At 44.1% G+C, this 19481-nt stretch overlaps 1 protein-coding gene across 1 annotated transcript in view; it reads right to left on the bottom strand.

Annotated features, from left to right (window-relative positions):
• SCN10A (sodium voltage-gated channel alpha subunit 10) overlaps nt 1-19481 on the bottom strand; it is a 145457-nt gene that overhangs the window by 37618 nt on the left and 88358 nt on the right. The window contains exons 24-28 of the mRNA XM_017508374.2: nt 19174-19311; nt 17071-17175; nt 11664-11934; nt 7917-8416; nt 545-548 (exon numbers count right to left, since the gene is read on the bottom strand). Of these exons, the coding sequence (XP_017363863.2) occupies nt 545-548; nt 7917-8416; nt 11664-11934; nt 17071-17175; nt 19174-19311 (1018 nt within the window). The remainder of the gene's footprint in view (nt 1-544; nt 549-7916; nt 8417-11663; nt 11935-17070; nt 17176-19173; nt 19312-19481) is intronic.

Below are 19481 nucleotides of genomic sequence, written 5' to 3'. Positions count from 1 at the left end.
TCCAGTTTAGTAGAGGAAAATGTCTTCTTTTATTTCTTCTTTTTCCTAGGAGTTAATGTAGGTTGGATTTCTATCACTTGCAAGATGAGATAATATCTGGTCAGTATACCCAGGTCTAATGAGATATTTCTATACTGATTAGGCAATAGCAGCTGCTTCAAGTCTTCCAAGTGCTCCCCACTGCCCAGCTGTCCTGGTCCCTTCTTTGGGACCTCCCTCTAGACCTCCCCACAAGCCAACAATGAAAGGGTTAATACCTGGCACAGCAGGGGGCCTGCTTCAGGAATGTGGTCAGTTCCTGCAATTTTTTTTTTTATTTTTATTATTATTATTTTTTTTTGAGAGGAAGTCTTCCTCTGTCGCTCTGTCCCTCAGGCTGGAGTGCAGTGGCATGATCTCGACTCACTGCAACTTCTGCCTCCCTGGTTCAAGCGATTCTCCTGCCTCAGCCTCCAGAGTAGCTGGGACTACAGGCGGGTGCCACCATGCCTGGCTAATTTTTTGTATTTTTAGTAGAGCTGGGATTTCACTGGTTTAGCCAGGATGATCTCGATCTCTTGACCTCATGATCTGGCCGCCTTGGTCTCCCAAAGTGCTGGGATTACAGGTGTGAGCCACTATGCTGGGCCTGTGAAAAGTTTTAATATCACCCATAGAACCATCCAAAATAATTCAGAGGGATGCAAAACTTTGTCCCCCTTGTGAGCATATTCTACTCACTCCCACACTCCATGACGTACTTGCATTACAATAGCTTAGTTACCTTTCCTCAAACTCTTCATCCACAGGCACATCTTCTGTGTCTTTTGCAGGTTTTATTCCTTTTTCCTAGAATTCTCTTTTCTATTACCCACTATGGAACTCGTATGCCGTCTCTGACAACTCAGCTCTGATAATCCAAGTCCAAGGCATAAAATTCACCATGGAGAGTAGCAAATACTGACTACTTCTGTGAAGAGGGAGACGTGTCCAAGCTGAACCATTTAAAATTTCTTTTTTTTTCTTAAAATTGTGAGATAGAGCACACATGCAGAAAATGCATGAGGTAAGTGTTTAGCTTAACGCATAAAGACAACACTCGTTAAGAGAACCACGAAGGTGAGTAATTTGAACATTGCCGATCTCCTTCACGAGCTCTATCTTCCCTCTGCCGGTAACCCTGACTTGTATGTTCACCAGTCCTTGCTTTTGTTTGTACGTTCCTGAACAATATAGTTAAATGTTGCCTGTTTTTGAAACTCATATAATCATGGAGTAGATATAATTTTGTGTCTGGCTTCTTTCATTTAATAAGATTCATTTTTAGACTTGTTTGAGACTGTGTCTTACCCATTTTCATTACTGCATAAAATTACATTTAAAAATACCACAATTTATTAAATTATCCTACTGTTGAAGGACATGGGGGTTGTTTCTAACTTGGGTCCATCGTGAACAATATTGATAAGAAATCGTCTTGTAACTGTCTCCTGGAATATGTGTGCATGGATTTCTCTGGGTTTCATACCCAAGAATAGAAAACCTGAGCCATGGGCTTTTGTATCTTCATCTCTTCTAGGTAAATTTAAGCTGTTTTCCAAAATACAGTCATGCTCTGCATAATGACATTTCTGTCAATAACAGGCCACATATAAGACAGTGTGCCGTAGATTATAAGGAGCTGAAAAACTCCTGTTGCCTAGTGATGTCATAGCCAACAAAACCTGGAAGCACAACTCATTACTCCTGTGTCTGTGGTGATGCTGGTGTAAAGAAACTTCCTGTGCTGCCACTCACATGAAAGTAGAACACATGCAATTATGTACAATGCACAGTACTTGATAATGGCAATACATGACCATGACTGGTTTGTATATTCACTATACCATATTTTTATTATGAAAGTATATGTCTTCTACTTTTTTTTTAAGTTAACTGTAAAACAGCCTCAGGCAGGTCCTCCAGGAGGTATTCTAGAATAGGGCATTGTTGCCACAGCAGATGAGGCTCCACCAGTGCTACTGCCCCTGAGACCTTCCAGTGGGACACGATGTGGAGGAAGAAGCCAGTGATACTGACGATCCTGACCCTGTGTAGGCCTAGGATAATATATTTGTATTTTAGTTTTTAACAAAAAAGTTTAAAAAGTTAAAAAAAATTAATAGAAGCTTGTGGAATAAGGATATAAAGAAAATACTTTTGTACAGCCTGTACAATGTTCTTGTGTTTTAAGCAAAGTATTATTATGGAGTAAAGACATTAAAAAGAATTAAGAAGTTTATAAAGTAAAAAAGTTACAGTAAACTAAGGTTGATTATCATTGAAGAAATAAAAATATTGAAAACAATTTAGTGTAGCCTAACTTTATACAGTGTTTATAAAGTCTGTAAGAAGCGTACAGTAATGTCCTAGGTCTTCACATTCGCTCCCCACTCATTCACTGACTCACCAGAGCAAATTCCCATCTCACAAGCTTCACTCATGGCAAGCACCTTACAAAGGCATGCCATTTTTATCTTTTCTACCATATTCTTACTGTACCTTTTCTATATTTAGATACACAGTGTGTTACAATTGTCTATAGTATTCAGTACAGTAACACGTTGTACAGGCTTGTAGTTAGGAGCAACAGGCTATATGTGATACAGCCTAGATGTGTAGTAGGCTCTATCATCTACGTTTGTGTAAATGCACCCTAGGAAGTTTGCCCAACGACAAAATCACCCAATGACGCGTTTCTCAGAATGTATCTCCGTCGTTAAGCTACACGTGACTGTAGTTGTACCAATTTACACTCTCTTTAATGGGAATTCCTGTTTTCTCCATCTTTGCCATCATTTGATATTTCTTAGACCCTAACGTTTTTGCAGATCTAACAGATGTGTGCTGGTATTTCACTGTGATTTTAGCCTGCATTTCCCTGATTACTTAATTAGGTTGTGCACATTTTTATATGCTTACTAGTTGTTCAGATTTTCTTTTCTGTGGAGTGCCTCTTCCTGTCTCTTGCCATTTTTTTCTATTGTGTTATCTCTTTTGCAATGATTTGTAGAAGTTAATAAAAATCTCCTCTGAATATTATTTTGTCAAATATAAGTGTTTTAAATAGCTTCTTCCATCCTATAGTTTGCCTTTTCATTCCTAATGGTATATTTTAATACACTGATGTTCTAGACATTAATGCAGTCAAATTTATCAATCTCTTCTTTATTCTATGATCATGTAGATGTTTTCCTCTATTATCTTCCAAAAGCTTTATAGATTTACCTTTCACATTTAGGTATTCTCTAAATTGATTTTTGAGTACAGTTTTAGGTGGGGGTCTAATATTTTCCTTTTTCTCCTGAAAACACACTCATCCTAGCAGCACTTACAGGAAGACTAGATTTTCCTCACTCCATGTTATCCCACCTTTACCATACATGAAGGGTCCATATATAAGCTTGGGTCTGCTTCCTTTGGTTATTGATTCTCAGCTAAATTGTACTATGATCTGAAAACATGCATATACTTTTAATCCCTTGAACATTGTTTGAATTTTATTCTATGGCCAGATATGTGAACTATTTTTGTAAATGTGCCCTGTGTACTTGTATTTGGTAACCTTAGGTTAGGTGTGGCTCTCTGTAAACAGAATTTATTTGAATTTTTACAAATCCTGACTGATACTCTATTTCCTGGAGTCCATTTACATTTAATGTACTTCACGAATATATTTGTTTTTGAATATGCTACTTTACTCTGTCTTTTCTATTTCTTTCTTTTATTCTGTATGTCTCTATATCCCATTTTTTTCCCTTACTTTTTTGATTGGCTAATTGTTTCTTAGCATAGTTCCCCCTTGTCCTACTTTGGAAATGATATACTCCATTTCTGATTTGTTACTGGCAACCCTAATAATTAAGCAATTCATTCTTAAGTTACACAGTCTAATGATAATAAAAACCTTTACTTTTCTTCTGGATGATAATAAATTCTTAGAACCCTTATCCTAATCACGTCCTCCCAACTTACATGTTTTTGTTGTCTGGTATTTAGCTAGCACTTCTGATATTTTAAATGAGAGGGGGATTCAAATAACCTGTGCTGTCACTGCTAGAAACCTTGGAATTGTCTTTTCAATGTATTTGCGAACCTTCAGCCTGTGTTCAGCTCCAGACTGAAGATCAGTCTTATTTTGCATCTCTAGCACTTAGGACAGTCTTAAGCAAATGCTTCAGCACACCAGGGCTCTGCCTATACCTACTATTCTGTGTTAACTGGATGTTCCGAATGTTCTTTGCCATTTGTGTCTATATGTTATGCAGTTTAATGGTATAAAAAGTTAAGGCAGTGTTTATGGTAGAGGCATATTTTTGAGAACTTGCAGGTTTCAGATATTTGTACAATCAGCATCGTTGTCCTGCCTCTTATGTCCCCTCGGTGCTAAGGTGTCCTCCCATATTCTGGGCCAGAGAGATTCTAATATTATCTCCTATGGGTAGGTTGAGAAGTTAGCTCTGGCTCTCAGGTTGGCTCCTATAGAAATCTAGCTTCTACCTTGTAATTGCACCGCCAGGTGAACTTGGAAACTGAATATAGTGAAATTTTCAAGAGGTAATCTTGCATTTGCATTGGATATATTTCCAAAAACTCTGTGTAATGCAAGGCACATAGATTGCATTCGTTTTCCAATGGTTCCCATTACAATTCAGGAAATGCATTTGTGTAGAAAAAATTAGAGATGCATTAGTTTTCCTGGGATGCTGTAACAAATTACCAGAAACTAGGTAGGTCACAATAAGATAAATTTATTCTTTTACACTTCTGAGGCTAGATGTCTAAAATCAAGGTATTGGCAGGGCTGTACTCCCTCTGAAGCCTCCGGGGGAGAATCCTGCCTTCTGTGCCTCCTCCTAGCTTCAGCAATCCTTGCCATTCCTTGGCCTGCAGATGTGTCTCTCTGATTTCTTCCTGGGTCTTCACACAGCTGTCTGGTGTGATACAACTGGTGTCTCTTTGTGTGTTTTTTCTGCATCTTCACATGGTGTTCTTCTCTCTGTGTGTCTCTGTTCAATTTTCCCTCATATTTTAATGATACCAGTCATTGGATTATGGCTCACCTTCATCTTAATTTTCTTATATCTGCAAAGACCTTAATGTTAAATAAGGCCACAATCACAGGTAGTATGGATTACGACTTCAACATACCTTTTAAGGGAACATAATTCAACCGAAAGCATATTGTTTAGGGAAGTTGAATTATGTTCCCTAAACATAGGAACATAATACTTTTGCGAAATAGTATCATCTACTTTAATAGAATCAGTTTGATGGTTGGGCACACTTAATTCATCCATATATCATTGTAACAATAAACTTGTGCCCAAACACTCTGTCTACTTAGCTGTCTTATAAACACTTGGGCTAGTATCTCAGATGGCTTTTTCATCATCCACATGGGGTTTAGATGTTGAAGAAGCTGCACAGTCAATATCTGTGCTCCCTGGGTCAGTGGTATGACACAGGAAGAGCCGTTTTGTTGAACCCACCTTTTAGGATAAATCAGGCATTCAGAGAGTAGCTGATTTGTGATGAGATGGCTTGGGCCCTCTGCCATCCCATCATCATCTTATGCATCTGTGGGTGCTGCCAGCTCCCAACAAGCATCTTGAAAGCCTCTTTGGCTTCTGATGGGCTAATAATGACAGAAGGGGGAGCAAAGCCTCAGCAAATCTCTATCCTTGAGGCATGTGAGATGTATCAGCCACTGCGCCTTGTAATTATACAAATGGAAAATCTTACGAAATGATCAAATATATATCTGATGAACTGGCCTGGTCTTTGTGATTGTGGCTGGGAATAGCCCAAGAGTTAATGGAAGATCATGGTTGTCATTACAATCCCTATGTCCTGTGTTGTCATAGGGAGTCTTTGCTTTCCTGCCTCTCAAAATCTGCAACATGCCTTTGGCCTAAACAAACTCCTCTGACAATTCTTACTCCATTCAACCCATATAATTTATCTTTTGGGGCTTAACTCCTATTTTACCTCTTGTTATTAAGTACCATCATCTAGTAGGTACTTAATAACATTTGCAGGATGCGTGAAAGGAACTACTGGCCATACCTTATCTACTGAATCATCATTCTCATGATTATACTTTTCCTTCTGATTATATGAACTATGGAGTTCTGGCCCCAGGGTAATGTAAAAACTCTCCTTCTTAACATCTGATTATGAAATGTGAACGGACTCTGGAATGTATTCAAAAGCCGCCTTTTTAGCTACACAACAGAAAGGTCTAGCCATTTCAGCCTCAGAAAAGAGTGTTTGTCCCATATAAACGGCGCAGGCACCATTGAGCTCTACAACATGAGATGCGAGGGCTATAGAAAGCATTCACTTTCTTCCCTTCCCACCAATTTTACGAGCAAGGGAATTGGAGTTAAGAGGAGAAAGACTGGCCCTGATCAGCCAGGCAATCGGTGGAAGAGTTAGGATTCCAACCGGCATTTCCAGATATGAGGGCAGTGCTGTTTCCTGCTCCACCCAGGCTCAATCTCAAACTGAAAAATATCAAAATCCCATAAAGTGAAAGGTAAGTGATTCATGATACATGTCAGTATCATAGAAATAAGAGAAAAATAAAACGATGCTTTAAGGTATAACATCTGGACATACCTTTAAAAATATAAATTTTAATGGATATCTCAAAGGCTTTTCATGACATAGGCCACAGGTGTGACCCTGAGTCACAGAAGGTGTCCGACAGCTCTCAACATGCAATCATGCAAAATCCTAAATAACATTGCCAATCTCTATGTGGTGCTTCACAGACGACTACCTTGGACCTTCAGCAATGTTCCTGTTCTGTATCTTTGGAAGTTCTGGTCCTGAGAAGTTTGTCTCAGTAAATATAATCTCTGATTACAACCAAAATAAAAGGACCAGGGATATTTTCTAGAGAGTAAGAGAACCCATCATCTGATATTGAAATGCAGAAGGGAAATCACAGTGGAAATGCTCTTGGCTTCTGACTCCTTTTTGTGTTTCTGACTCCTTTTGTATATGGGGGCTTTTTCAAAGGTGGCTACCAGCTGCATTCCCTGCCCAGTTTTGACATTGTGACCAGTGGCATGCATTGGTGAGGCTGTAGCTGGCTGTGATCTGTGGTGGGAAAGAGTTAACACAGAGCAGAAGCACACATCAGAACTGTACATGTCCAGGCTGGAGTGTCCTCACGAGGGTCCAGGGGCAGTCACCTCCTTACTGGTGGCTTTGTCTTCATTTTGCATTGAGCTAGATGTGCTCATGTTGATTCTGTCACTAAGGCCTCTAGTGACACTCTCATAGGATGGTGGGAAAGATGTGGCAGATGCAGTTTCAGATTTGTCTGGGAGGACACAGTTTTCATTTGCCATGAAAGCAACAAAGCCTTCATCTGGGAGTGACGCAGCCTCCTCCTCAGCTCTGGGAACATGTGGGGTGTTGGAGAGTGCCATGGAGCGGTGCAGCACATAGCTCCGATAGGCCTTTTGAATGACAGTGGCCGAAAGGTCTTCTTGCTTCCATCGGAGAGTAGTTGCTATTGGTTCATAGGATGATTTTGAAAGATTAGTTGCCATAAACTTCTCCTCCATATTTGCCTTCAGAGAATCCAGCTCTCCGGATTCTCCTAGGACATTCTTGGTGAAAGCAAAAAGGATGTCCAAGCAGTGGATCTTATCTCCAGGGACCAAAGGCAGGTCCATCTGGCTCAGTATGTTTCGATTGGGTTTTGGGATTCTCAGGGGGCCAGAGAGCGTGTCTGCAAAGTCTGAGAGAGCCGAAAAGGTAATAAACTGAGTGGCCTCTGGGTCGAACTTCTCCCAGGTCTCATAGAACATGTCAAAGTCGTCCTCACTCAGGGGCTCAGTGCTCTCCTCCGTGGCCACATTGAAGTTCTCCAGAATCACTGCAATGTACATGTTGACCACGATGAGGAAGGAGATGATGATGTAGGTGGTGAAGAAGAGGATGCCCACGGCTGGGCTCCCGCAGTCCCCCCGAGAGCCATTGCTGTTGGGCAGATTGGGGTCACAGTAGGGGGGCCCCGTGTTGAGGATGGGGCTGAGGAGGCCGTCCCAGCCGGCAGACGTGGTGATCTGGAAGAGGCACAGCATGCTGTTGGCGAAGGTCTGGAAGTTGAACATGTCGTCGATGCCGGCCTCCCACTTGACATGGGGGAAGTTGGCCATGCCGAAGATGGAGTAGATGAACATGACGAGGAAGAGCAGCAGCCCGATGTTGAAGAGGGCAGGCAGGGACATCATAAGGGCAAAGAGCAGCGTGCGGATCCCCTTGGCGGCTCGGATCAGTCTGAGGATGCGGCCGATTCGGGCCAAGCGGATGACTCGGAAGAGCGTCGGGGAGAAGTAACTCTGCAGTGACTTAAGAATTGCAGAGAAAACCAGGCCTTTAAAAGAAGAGGAAATGATCTAATTAGCATCTCCAGCCATGAGTCCTGACAAAGTTGGCCATGATGGCACTCTGCTCGGCGTGGTACGGACTGCCACTTGGGCATCCGTATTTGAGGACTCTGAGCCCTCGGAGCCTGGCATGGCAGGTAGCACAAAGTAGGAGCTCAGTAACTGTCCATTGCATAAGTCCGCTCTTCCTCATCAGTCTTACCCTTCCTACCATGTAATCTTTGCCTCCACCCAGAATATCCTCTTGGTCACCCTCCACAGTCAAAACCTTGTCTTCTGCAGCCAAGTTCAGCCGGAAGTGATTACAGTTTATTCCACAGGCCCACAGTCTTTGGCCTGTTTTCGCCTATGACTCAGACCCTGCTCCTCCCTGAGATTGCAGCCTTTGGGTCATGCCCTTTCCTGCACCCTGGTCCTGTGCTCTGGGAAGGCCAGGACCACCTATGATTCCCCTCCCTACCTCCTACTGTGAAGACTGACTCTGTTTCTGGCACCCAGTCCTGTGGGTAATTGTACAGAGCCTGGTGTTAATTACAAGGGGGCCTGAGGAGTCATGCAACTTGATGACAGCCAAAGCAGAATGTCTTTGAATGACCAGCTGTCTGCACAATGGTTTAATTTGTTTCTTTCAGTTCCAGCTGTGTTTGAACTTTATGTTAGGGCCTGGAGGTAGGTTTTTCGGGGGAGCTCAGTTTCTGTCCCCGACTCCAACTATGAACAAAGTTGGAAATATAAAGAACGTGTATGTCCCTCGATATGATATCTAGCTTGAAGATTTTTGAAGCTTGGTCTTGGGGACCTGGGGAGTCCTATTGGTACCAAAGGCCTCCACCAAAGATGAGACAAGGCCTTTGGGTATGAGGGGGTTCAACATCTCGCAGGAAGAATGAAGAGGGGTGCAGCAGCAAGCTCTCACTCCCTGCTGGGTTCCCTGGGCCCGCTCCCCTACCTGCCCTTTGCCATCATGCACATAGGTCATAATATTGTGCTGGAAAGAGGAAGAAAGTAGAAGGAGACTTGGGAAATAATTATAATTTTGGATCATAAAATCTTTGTGGAAGACCTGTGAAATTCCAGTTTATCTAGGACATGTTCCCACAATGTAGGGTATATTATTCGTCTATATACTCTGGTAAAATTTTCTGTCAGACAACAAGTCTACAGTATATTTTAATTTGCTCCAGGATCTTATTTTAAGGGATAATGAGTCCTCATACTTGTAACAATTAAATACTCATCACCTCTTGCTGGTGGGAAGGAAGAAAGGGAGGTAAGGAGAGAGGGCAGAAAGATTGATATGTGGGTTTTTCTGCTTATTTTCCAGCTCTATAAGGGATTCCTACCCCAGCAGATGGTGCTACCCTGTAAGTTATGGGAACTGGTAGTTAAGGTAACCCCATCACATAACTAAGCACTTGGCTATGTTTTATTTCTATATAAATGATACATAGGCAAGCTCCCTCCTTTAATATAAAATCAAAATTGGAATCTTGGAATCTCTCACTTTGGAAGACAAAACAAAACAAAAATGAAAACAACCAACCAACCAAAACTCCTATTGTGCTAAGTGAGATAAGCCAGGCACAGAAGGACAAAAGCCACATGATTCCATTTATATAAGGAATCTAAAATAGACTCACGGAAGCAGAGACTAGATGGTGGCTTCCAGGAGCTGGGAGGAGGAGACGTGGTGGAGGTACTTGTCAAAGTGTACAAACTTTCAGTTATGTGACATGAGTAAATCCTAGAGCTCTACTTACAGCATAGTGCCTATAGTCAGCAATACTGTGTTGTCTACCTAAAAATTTGCTGAGAGAATAAACCTGAAGTGTTCTTAGCATCCAATAAATAAATAAATAAGAGGGCAGGAGGAAATATTTGGAGCTGATGGACATGTTTCTGGCATTGATGGTGGTGATGGTTTCATGGGTGTATACTTAAACTCATAAAAAGTTGTGTACATTAAACATGCACGGCTCTTTACATGTCGATCATACCTCAATAAAGTGTCAAAAAATAGAGCAGCAATATCGAAACAAAACAAGAACAGACGCAAACTGAAATCCCCAGAAACACATGCAACCCAAGGCTGTGTTTCTGCACCAAGGTGGGGAGGCTGGTGACATGTTGGCAAGTTGTATTTAGATACCGTCAGCTCTTGACAGTAAATCAGTGGGAAATTAAACCCAGGCTATGCCCTGACATAAAAAGTAAGCAGGTCAGGATATAACCAATCAAGACACATTTATAATTCCAGGTGAAGCTGGTGAGCTGTGATTTGGCCTTTATAGAGTCAAACTTCAGCTAAACCACAAGAAGTCCAGGGACAGTCTCTCGGCTGTTGGTGACAGGCAGAAAGTTCATTAGAAGAACAGAGCCTGGTCTAAATTCAGCTTCACCCCTTGGAAACTCTGTGACCTTGCATAATATTCTTGATCTCCGAGTCTCAATTTTAAATGTATAAAATAAGGATAATAACACCTGCTTCACAGGGCTGCTGTGAACATTCATGGAGCCCAGCTCAGTGCTCAGAACTTAGTAAGTACTCAATCATGGCAGCTCCATTCCCCCATGTTAGCCTCTAAGTCTAGTAATTCTCTCTGAACACCATTGGGCCCAAAATACTAGGTCTGTCATTCAACAGCACCCAGATTGGGCCTTAACAGTATTAATTTCTTGGCATTGATATCTTGACTTTTCCATTACTCATGTTCCCTAACAGAACAGTTGTATAGAGACTTAATTCCAGACTCTAGACTTGAGAATCTCCTTTGAACAATCTCCTCCTGGTCTTTCTTCATTTTGTTGGCAATCCACCTCCTTTTCCAGGACATATTTTAAGACTCACCTCACATTACACCACTCACCCCCCTGCTTTCAAGACTGTAAAAGTAAGGTCTGCTGGAAACTCCATCATCTTACACTCTGAGGTTCTCAGGAGGAGTGATTATTCCCTGTCAGCCCCTGAGGTTCTGGCCATGAGCTGCACACAGTAGGCGCCTGAAAACACTTCATGTGAGCATGGAGAAGGCCAACAGAACCTCTTCATTTCACTGAGAGAGAAGCCTAAGGCATTTAAAACCTGCTGCTCTTAGAAAGCTGCAAATACAAGCTGCTTCTAACATATAACATGTATTTCAAAAAGTTGGTTGGCTATTTCCTTGGTTTTAAAAGAGTCTCCAAAAGACCCCCAAGCAGAGGTGGGGCTTCCCCACCATGTGGCTGCCCACTTACTCGCAATGGAGAGAACCACGACAATGAAGTCAAACACATTCCAGCCATTGGTGAAGTAGTATTGCCTCAAGGCGAACATCTTCATGACACACTCGCCTGTGAAGACGGCCACAAAGAACTGGTTGATTTTGCCCAGAATTTTTGTCTTTTCTTCACTCTGCCCATCAGTCTCCACCATCATGGTGATCATGTTGAGGCAGATGAGGACCATGATGGTGATGTCAAAAGCTTGTCTGGTCACGATGTCAAAGACAAAACCCTGGAACTTGTTCTGAGGAAACAGGAGAGAGTGGCATCAGGGCCTTTCGGCCAACACAAACCAGGCACCTGTGTTATCCGTAGATGAGTTTTGTCTCCATCACACTCCACATCTGAACAGAAGCCAAATACTAGCCTTACCTCTTCCAAAATTTCACTTTCCGTTGACTCTACCTCACTGCCCGAGTTCAAGTCCTTAATACCTCTCCTGGCCCCTTGATGTCACCAGGCCCTTCCTTTGTCCTGGTCTGCGCCCTTACCTCTATTTTCAATGCCCTCCCAATCCTCTCTCTTGGCTGTCTAAATTCCAACACTCTTGAGTAATACACCTCTCTTAGGCCCCACATACTGCATGGAGCTTCCTTTAGTCATGTGACACCACACTTTCCTGTCCCTTCTGGGCTCCCACAGCCTTTTCAACCAGCCTCGAGTTCTAGCATTTCATGTACGCATTTCTTCTTCTCTACTAGACAATGAGCTCTTTGAGGACAAGGGCTGTACCTTCCTCAACTTTGTTTTCCTGTAGTGCCCTGCACATTGCAAGAGTTCAAGAGCTGCTTGAAATATTAATTTGAGCTACTTTGCTGGGAGTAAAGTCAAGTGCAAAGGGGAAATTTATTCTTGTAAATGTTCTCTCTTTATTTCTGGTGCTGGGCAAATGCCTAAGCAAATGCAGGTATAGGGCGTGGGGTCAGGTCTTGGTTGTTTACATCTTGGAAGGAGGCAGAGTGGTCTGGATAACCAAGAGATCATTTATGTCTGGTTATTTTTATGGTGTCTTAAAAAGGGTCCTAGTGTGATCCTCTATTCTTTTAGTGCTGTGAACATATTACTGCTCTGTGAGTCCTTGATCCCAACCCCATTCCCTACTCTTCGACCTTCTCCAGACCTTCTCCTGACCTCTATGGAGCTCACCTGCCTTGGTCGGTACCAATCTCCCCCTTTTCAAAGACTGCCATTCTCCTCTACCCCATGTACCTCTGGGGTTAGGCCTGGGGTCCTCCTTGTTCACCACTGGCCCTTCAACACCACTGCTCTTCCTGTGTCTTGTAAAACCCCTTCCTGTTTTGAAGTTTTGCCACCTCCTCATTACTGTTGCTTGCCAACACCCTGGTCCCTCTGCCTCATTACTGATGGGTGAGGCTCTTGGCCACATTTGCCCACACTTGGCTATCATCCTAGGCAACATTAATGTCCATGTGCATTACCCTTAGTCTCTTGGTTTATTGTATAAATCTCTAATGACCCAGTTACTCCTAACTTAAAGCAGAATCTTCCAGAAACTTACATCTCCCTCCAGCTACCACCTTAGATCTCATCCCACCATCAAAGCAAAATTTCTTGAAAGAGTTGTGCACAATTGCTGTCCCTCATTCACTCTTCAGCCCATGTCAACAGAGCTTTTGCCCCTATCCTGACATTGAGATGGTTCTCACTAAGATCATGAATGACTTCCCATAATATTAGATCCAAGGACATTTGTCTGACATTGCCTAGTACCCCCTCCACCTTCAAATGTTTTCCTGGTTTCCACCATGCCTTATGTTTCCACTTCTTTCTTGCCATTTGTGATGCTGTTTTATATTCAGTCTCCTTTATCCAACTTGTAGACATCAGAGCTCTTCAAGGCTCAGTCTTGAGCATCCTTTGCTTTTCACCTCAGTTTTTTGTCCCTTGACAATTTCTGCAGCCAGGAATTAATATATATGTGTAACTTTTGGCTGTTTGCCTCTGTCACTGGACTGTAATCCATGTAGGAGTAGGAACTTTGTCTATCTTGCTCACTGCTCTAACCCTAGCGTGTGCATAGTGCCTGGCTGCAATAGATGCTCTGAAAGTTGGTAAATGAATGGAAGACAGAATGGGCAGCTCTGATTTAACCATAGCTCAAATAAAAATTTAAAGTCACCCTATCGTATTTGTTTAAATTCAATTCCGTACAAAGGGTACATACTGAATGTATGAGATGTATAGGCCTCTGCATGAGTGGCTATGAGGGAGGAAGAGCGGAACCTGTCAGATCCCCGCCAGGGAGCCCACAAGAGCTGCACAGCAGGCAGAGGGGAAAGTGCTGTGATGAGGCTGGTCCCTGCCTTCTGCTTCACCGTGGGGATGGGTTGCTACCCTGTTAAGTTAGCGCAAAGAATCAGACCCAAGTGGCCCTGGTTCGGGGCACAACTTCTGGCTCACATCTTTCCTGGGGTGGGAAGCGGATTGCTGAGGCACTAATCCCTTCCATTTCATTACTGAAAACGGTGAAAGACTACAGGCCCATTCAGGGTCACATGAATTCTAATTAAACAGAGCAGGCAACAGCATCGCTAAGTGGCTGGGTGTCAGGTTTGTCCTGGGTATTCTGACTTCAGGGAATGGAGCAGCTTGCTGGCTGCTCTTGGCTTAGCCCATGGTCAGGGGTCACACCTTTATAGCCCTTGGTGCTCTCAGAGATGATGAAGTGGGTGATTGGTGATGTGATATCCTCTAAAGCTTATTATGTTTCAGTAAAGTAGAGTATGTGAAACCTGCTTTTACTGATGTAGCAGGGAATGTGCTAGAACAAAATTTCCCAGTCTTGTGGCATCCTTAGACTTTGCTTTGGAAGAAACAAGATTTAGAGCCCGAGCATCATCAGAGGTGAGAGGAGGCATGTGGGGCCCCTATGTGCTCCCAGGTAAGCTCTGTCATGAAATGGCACCATGCCCAGATGGGGCAGCAGTCCTGTGTCAGTGCTTTCCTGGTATGACCAGTTTGACCCCTGGGGCTCCTAAGGGGAGAAGGAGGACATTCCAGGGCCAATAATCTGGCCAAGAGCAAGCTGGGCCTGGGAAGAAGGGTCATAGTTGGGAGGGGGAATTTCTTTTTTCCTTGGGTTTCTTTCTTGGTTCTGGACTTTGAAGACGGAAGATGGTCAGGCTTGTGCCACTGGGCATGTGGGTGTCAAAAGATGTTGCCTGCTGTATGGGTGCTGGTGAGGAGCTAGGCTGGGTCAAAGCCTATGGGTCCTGGAGAGCAACCATCTGCAGTTGCTGATTGGACTCTGCTTTGTGCTGGTTTCTCTGTTGGCATTCTCGCGACTTCAAAGTTTTGTTTAAATGTTCCAGCCTTGCCTCAGCTGTGCTAAATTGGGACCAAAGGAGAGAGTGTTTACCTTGCTTGGGCCAGAATATTAAGGGGAGAACCATGTTCCTCCATGAAGGCTAGCATAAGGTTGATAGTTAATTGGTAATCCACTCCCCCTTCATTCAAAGGAAGGAGAATCTCAGGGACAGACTTGGTTGTGAGGTTTCACTCCCCCGCCTCCATTGTGAAAGGGAGCGTCTCCCGCAGTACCATCCTCAGAGGATCTTGGTTAATTAGGAGAAATGGTGATTTTGTTGCAGGTCTTCCTGCCTGACCACTGGCTCCATCTCCCATTCCTACTTACTGCCTGGAATTTTAACATTAGCGTCATGCCTTTGTAGGTAGATGCCCTCTCCAGGGTCCTTTGTTGAAATATGACTTATCTTGTCCTAAGAATGTTGTATTCCTTGAGAGGAGGAAGCTTTCTTTGGCAGCCTATGAGGTTGGGCGATGAGAAGGAAGAAGCGGGCTGTCAAAGAGCGATTGAGTGGTGTGTGGGGGAACGTGCTAAAAACCTTCATGATTTTGCCAAGGGTTGCCCCTAGCACACAACCTCCTTGGGCATCTGGTTCAAATCTGGATTTGAATTTGCTCCAGCCACCAGTAAAGGCCAGTGTAGACTCAGCTGCTTGCTTCTGAGTAAGTCTTAGGGTCCTCCTCGCATTGCCTGTGACTTGAATACGGTTGGGACTCAGCCCTTCACTTACGTCATATAATTTTGAGTGTGCTCCTGCGCATTGAACTTGTTGATGGAGGGATACCCAATGAGCCTAAGGACTGTTTTTCAGGTCCACTTCAATCCAGTTATCTTAGTCGTATGGAGGATTTAGGAGGAAAGCTCTGTCCCTACAGAGGTCTGAACCTCCTATCACTCCCCACTTCCCCTTGTAACACTTCTTATCAGAATCTAGACTAGTAATAAATTCATGACCACTATTTCAAAATAAAGTGTCAAAAGTCATCCCTTTTTTTCTCTTGTAAATGTTTTTGACTTTGTTCTGACAAAGTTTGAAGTAAATTATACAAATCTTGTACCCTGATTTAAAAATTCTAATACCTTGGCCAACGAAATGCATGTCTCTAAAATTCATTTAGGGAAAGGCTTGTTCCTTTCTTAAAAGTCTTTGGACTTTTCCCTTGTGTGGGGAAGGGCTAACGAAAGTGTGCCACAAGCAATACCTGTGGTTTTCTTCACAAATACTGCATCTTAGCCACAAAAAGCTTATGTAAAGGGACACAGTGCCAATTCCATTCACTGGAGTGGATGACTCAGAAATTCCTTGAAGAAGATCAGCAATAATTTCTGACACATCAACATCTTCACCCCCAAACCTGTTCATCCATTCCCCCAAAAAGCACTATTTTGGATCTTCTGGCAGAGGGCTGAGAACTTAGGTGATATTGCGTGTGGTATGGGTAGTGGGTTTAGTGAAGGAACACAAAGCCATGTCTCTTGAGATTTTTATGAAAAAGGGAGTGAAACTAGGGTCTGCTCCTAATTTTTGGCCAATCTTTAAACTCCAGAGTGGGTTAACTTTTAGTTCCTATTGGGCCACTCGACCATGACCGTGACTGCATCTTGGGTTCTGGGTGGGGCTGAGCTGTGGCCATTTTCTCTCTGTACCTGTAGGCATGGGGTAGAATATACCGGAGATCAAAACTGTGACCTAGACCATGATGCATAACCACACAAGTTTCATCTCTGGGCTCTGACCACCCTTACTGTCACTTAGCTTCATCTGCCTCCAATCCTGGGCTCGAACCCTAAAACTGTCAGAGAAACTCAGTGCTTCCCCAAACAGATTCATTTGAAACACCTTAGAAGGTATGTTTACTCCAGAAGACCAGAGTTGCTTCTTTTGAACTTCTCATTCCTTGGGCTTGGGAACCCTCATCACCCTCATCCCAAAGTCAATCCACATCTCCCCCTCCACGAGCAGCACACCCTCAAGCCCCTGCCTGGCACAGGTATAGACTGTCATGCTTGATTCACAGACAGGCTGTGCTAGAGGAAAGCTCTGAGGCTCACCAGGGGCCGTGGGATGGGCTTCTGGGGCTTCTTGGAGCCCAGCTTCTTCATGGCATTATAGTACTTCTTCTGCTCCTCTGTCATGAAGATGTCTTGGCCCCCTAAGTGCAGAGAGGGCCACACTGTTTATTAAAGCAAGAGGAACCCCCCCAGGGATACCAAAATCAGAACAGGCAGGAGAGAAAGGATCACAGCAACCTTCTCCCCTCCTCTGCAGACAGACACACCAAGCCCAGCATCAAGCAGCATCTTGCCATAAGCAGTGTCAGAACAGTGGGACTCCCTGCCTGGGCCTCTAAGGCAAAGCCAGTTTCCGTTCTCCAGGGACCCAGAAATGCTGTCTGGATAGAGGGTGGGGAGGGTTGGGAAACTGGACTCAATAAGGTACATGTTCGCTGAAGTCTGAGCCTCGGATCTGGTCTGTCCATTCAGGTGAAAGTCTTTGGGCTTCTAGAGTCACAGCCCCTTCCAGGGAGCAAGGGATTTCCTGAGGACCTTGAAGCAAAGACTCTAGGACAAAAGTCCTCAAATCCGTTCTGGAGAGGAGGAGCTGAGGACAATTACTGCCTTATCCTTGGGTCGTTGGTCTCAGAGGTACCTTTGGTTCACTTGAGGCCCTGCCAGTCACACTGCCCTCTGCTGTACCGTGCCAGAAACTGCCCCACCAAAGATGTCTTCCTCCCTTAGGGTTGGGCATGAGTTTTTCTTTAGGGACTCTTTGATTTTCCTTCATTCAAATTCTCACCTTTAACTTCCTGACATGATTTGAAAGCCACCCATTTCAACAGCATGCTTGTGTAAGTTAGTCCCTGCAAATGCTGGGAAAATGGGTTGAGATCTGTGGAATCTGAGAGGAGGTCTGAGAAGATCTGTGGAGGACCATCTTTGCGGGGCAGAGAAGGAAAGAGCAAGGGCAGGGCGTAGGTGAGCTCCGGGTGAGGTCATGCTGAGAATTCTGACCAAGGATTCAACAGTTTATGAGTGACCCCAGCCCGGTCTTTGGCTCATCTCCCTCCATGACTAATATCTCCCTCTGTAATCTGTCTCTAGGCCTCAGTTTCCTCATCCTGTAAAGTGGGAGAAACGATTGCTTGAATAATCTCAAACTTCCCCAGGGTACTCGTCACACTGATCAACACTGTCTTGTCGCAGACCTATGCTGCCCTCTTCTTATGCCCAGAACCCTGGGCAAGGATTTCCTGTGAGTGGGATGCCTGCCCCACTAGGTGTATTTTAAATTGTTGATAGTAACAGGTGCTCACTATACGCTTGGTCTTAATCGCAGTGCTCTTTGTTCAGGGTTTTGTTTACCCCTGACCACAATCCAGAGAGTAGGTATTATTATCCCCCATTGAATGAATGAGAAAACTGAGACTCAGAGAGGCTTGAAATATTGCCAGCACGAGCCATCCACAAGTAGTTGAGTCAGGAATGCAAACCCAGGTTTGCATGTGCTCCGTGACTTACCCATACAGCTCCTTTTCTCTCTGGATCTCAGTTACACAAATCTAAAACAGCGCCTGTCTACTTCAGGGGTGTGGAGGGCGTTAAATGAAAGGATAATATGAAAGTGCTTTATACCTTTATTGCCCTGCTATTTTCTTGTAAACATAAGAGGTTATCTGGAATTCGATTCCTATTCATCAGAGTCGGCACCCTTGGAGCCACAAGCCTTCCTCCCCATCCCACGGAGGGTTGGGATTTTGCCAGTGCTGGGCCATCGCCTTTCCTGAGGTGTCCTGACTCAGTCCTTTGTGGGGTTCAGAGCCCCCAGCAGAGCAGATAGTTCTGGATCCCTTTCTTTCCTTGTTTGTATTCTCCCAGGGCTTACCTGGAACACATCTAATACACCTGGTTCCAGCTGGGAGGACCGAGGTCCCTTTGGGGTGGGGACCCTGGGTGAGGATGTTAGGGGGCTTTGCTGGCAGACAGAAATGCTGCTCCGCCAGCAGCAGCAATTAGGGTGCAAGGGTTAGCACTGATGTTAAAGTGAAGGGCTGTGAGGAGTGTTGGCTTTTGTTGGGAGGCCAGACCTGGCTGAGGAACAGGAAACAGATGGCTTACCACTACAGCAGAAACCAGAAACCCCTGAGCCCCACTTATCTTTTTTTTCTGTTGATTGAAGTTGTCAATTATGACCCCAACAAAGAGATTCAGTGTGAAGAAGCCTCCGAAGATGATGAAGATGACGAAGTACAAATACATGTACACGTTGTCCTCCCACTTGGGCTGCATGTTGACCTGTGACCAGACAAGGTACAGTGGGAAGGAGGGTGGGTGTCAGTTCAGGCACACTCTCAAAGCCAAGCCTGAGACAGGGACCTGGGCGCAGGTGATTTATTTGGGAGGTGATCCAAGGAAGCAGGAATGAGGGAGTGGGGGAGAAAAAGCGGGAACGGGAGAAGAGCCGG

This window comes from Cebus imitator, unplaced genomic scaffold, assembly GCF_001604975.1.
Source record: "Cebus imitator isolate Cc_AM_T3 unplaced genomic scaffold, Cebus_imitator-1.0 Scaffold391, whole genome shotgun sequence".
Lineage (NCBI taxonomy): Eukaryota > Metazoa > Chordata > Mammalia > Primates > Cebidae > Cebus > Cebus imitator.
Note: the sequence above shows the minus strand (reverse complement) of the source record. Positions and strands in the feature narration are given on the sequence as shown.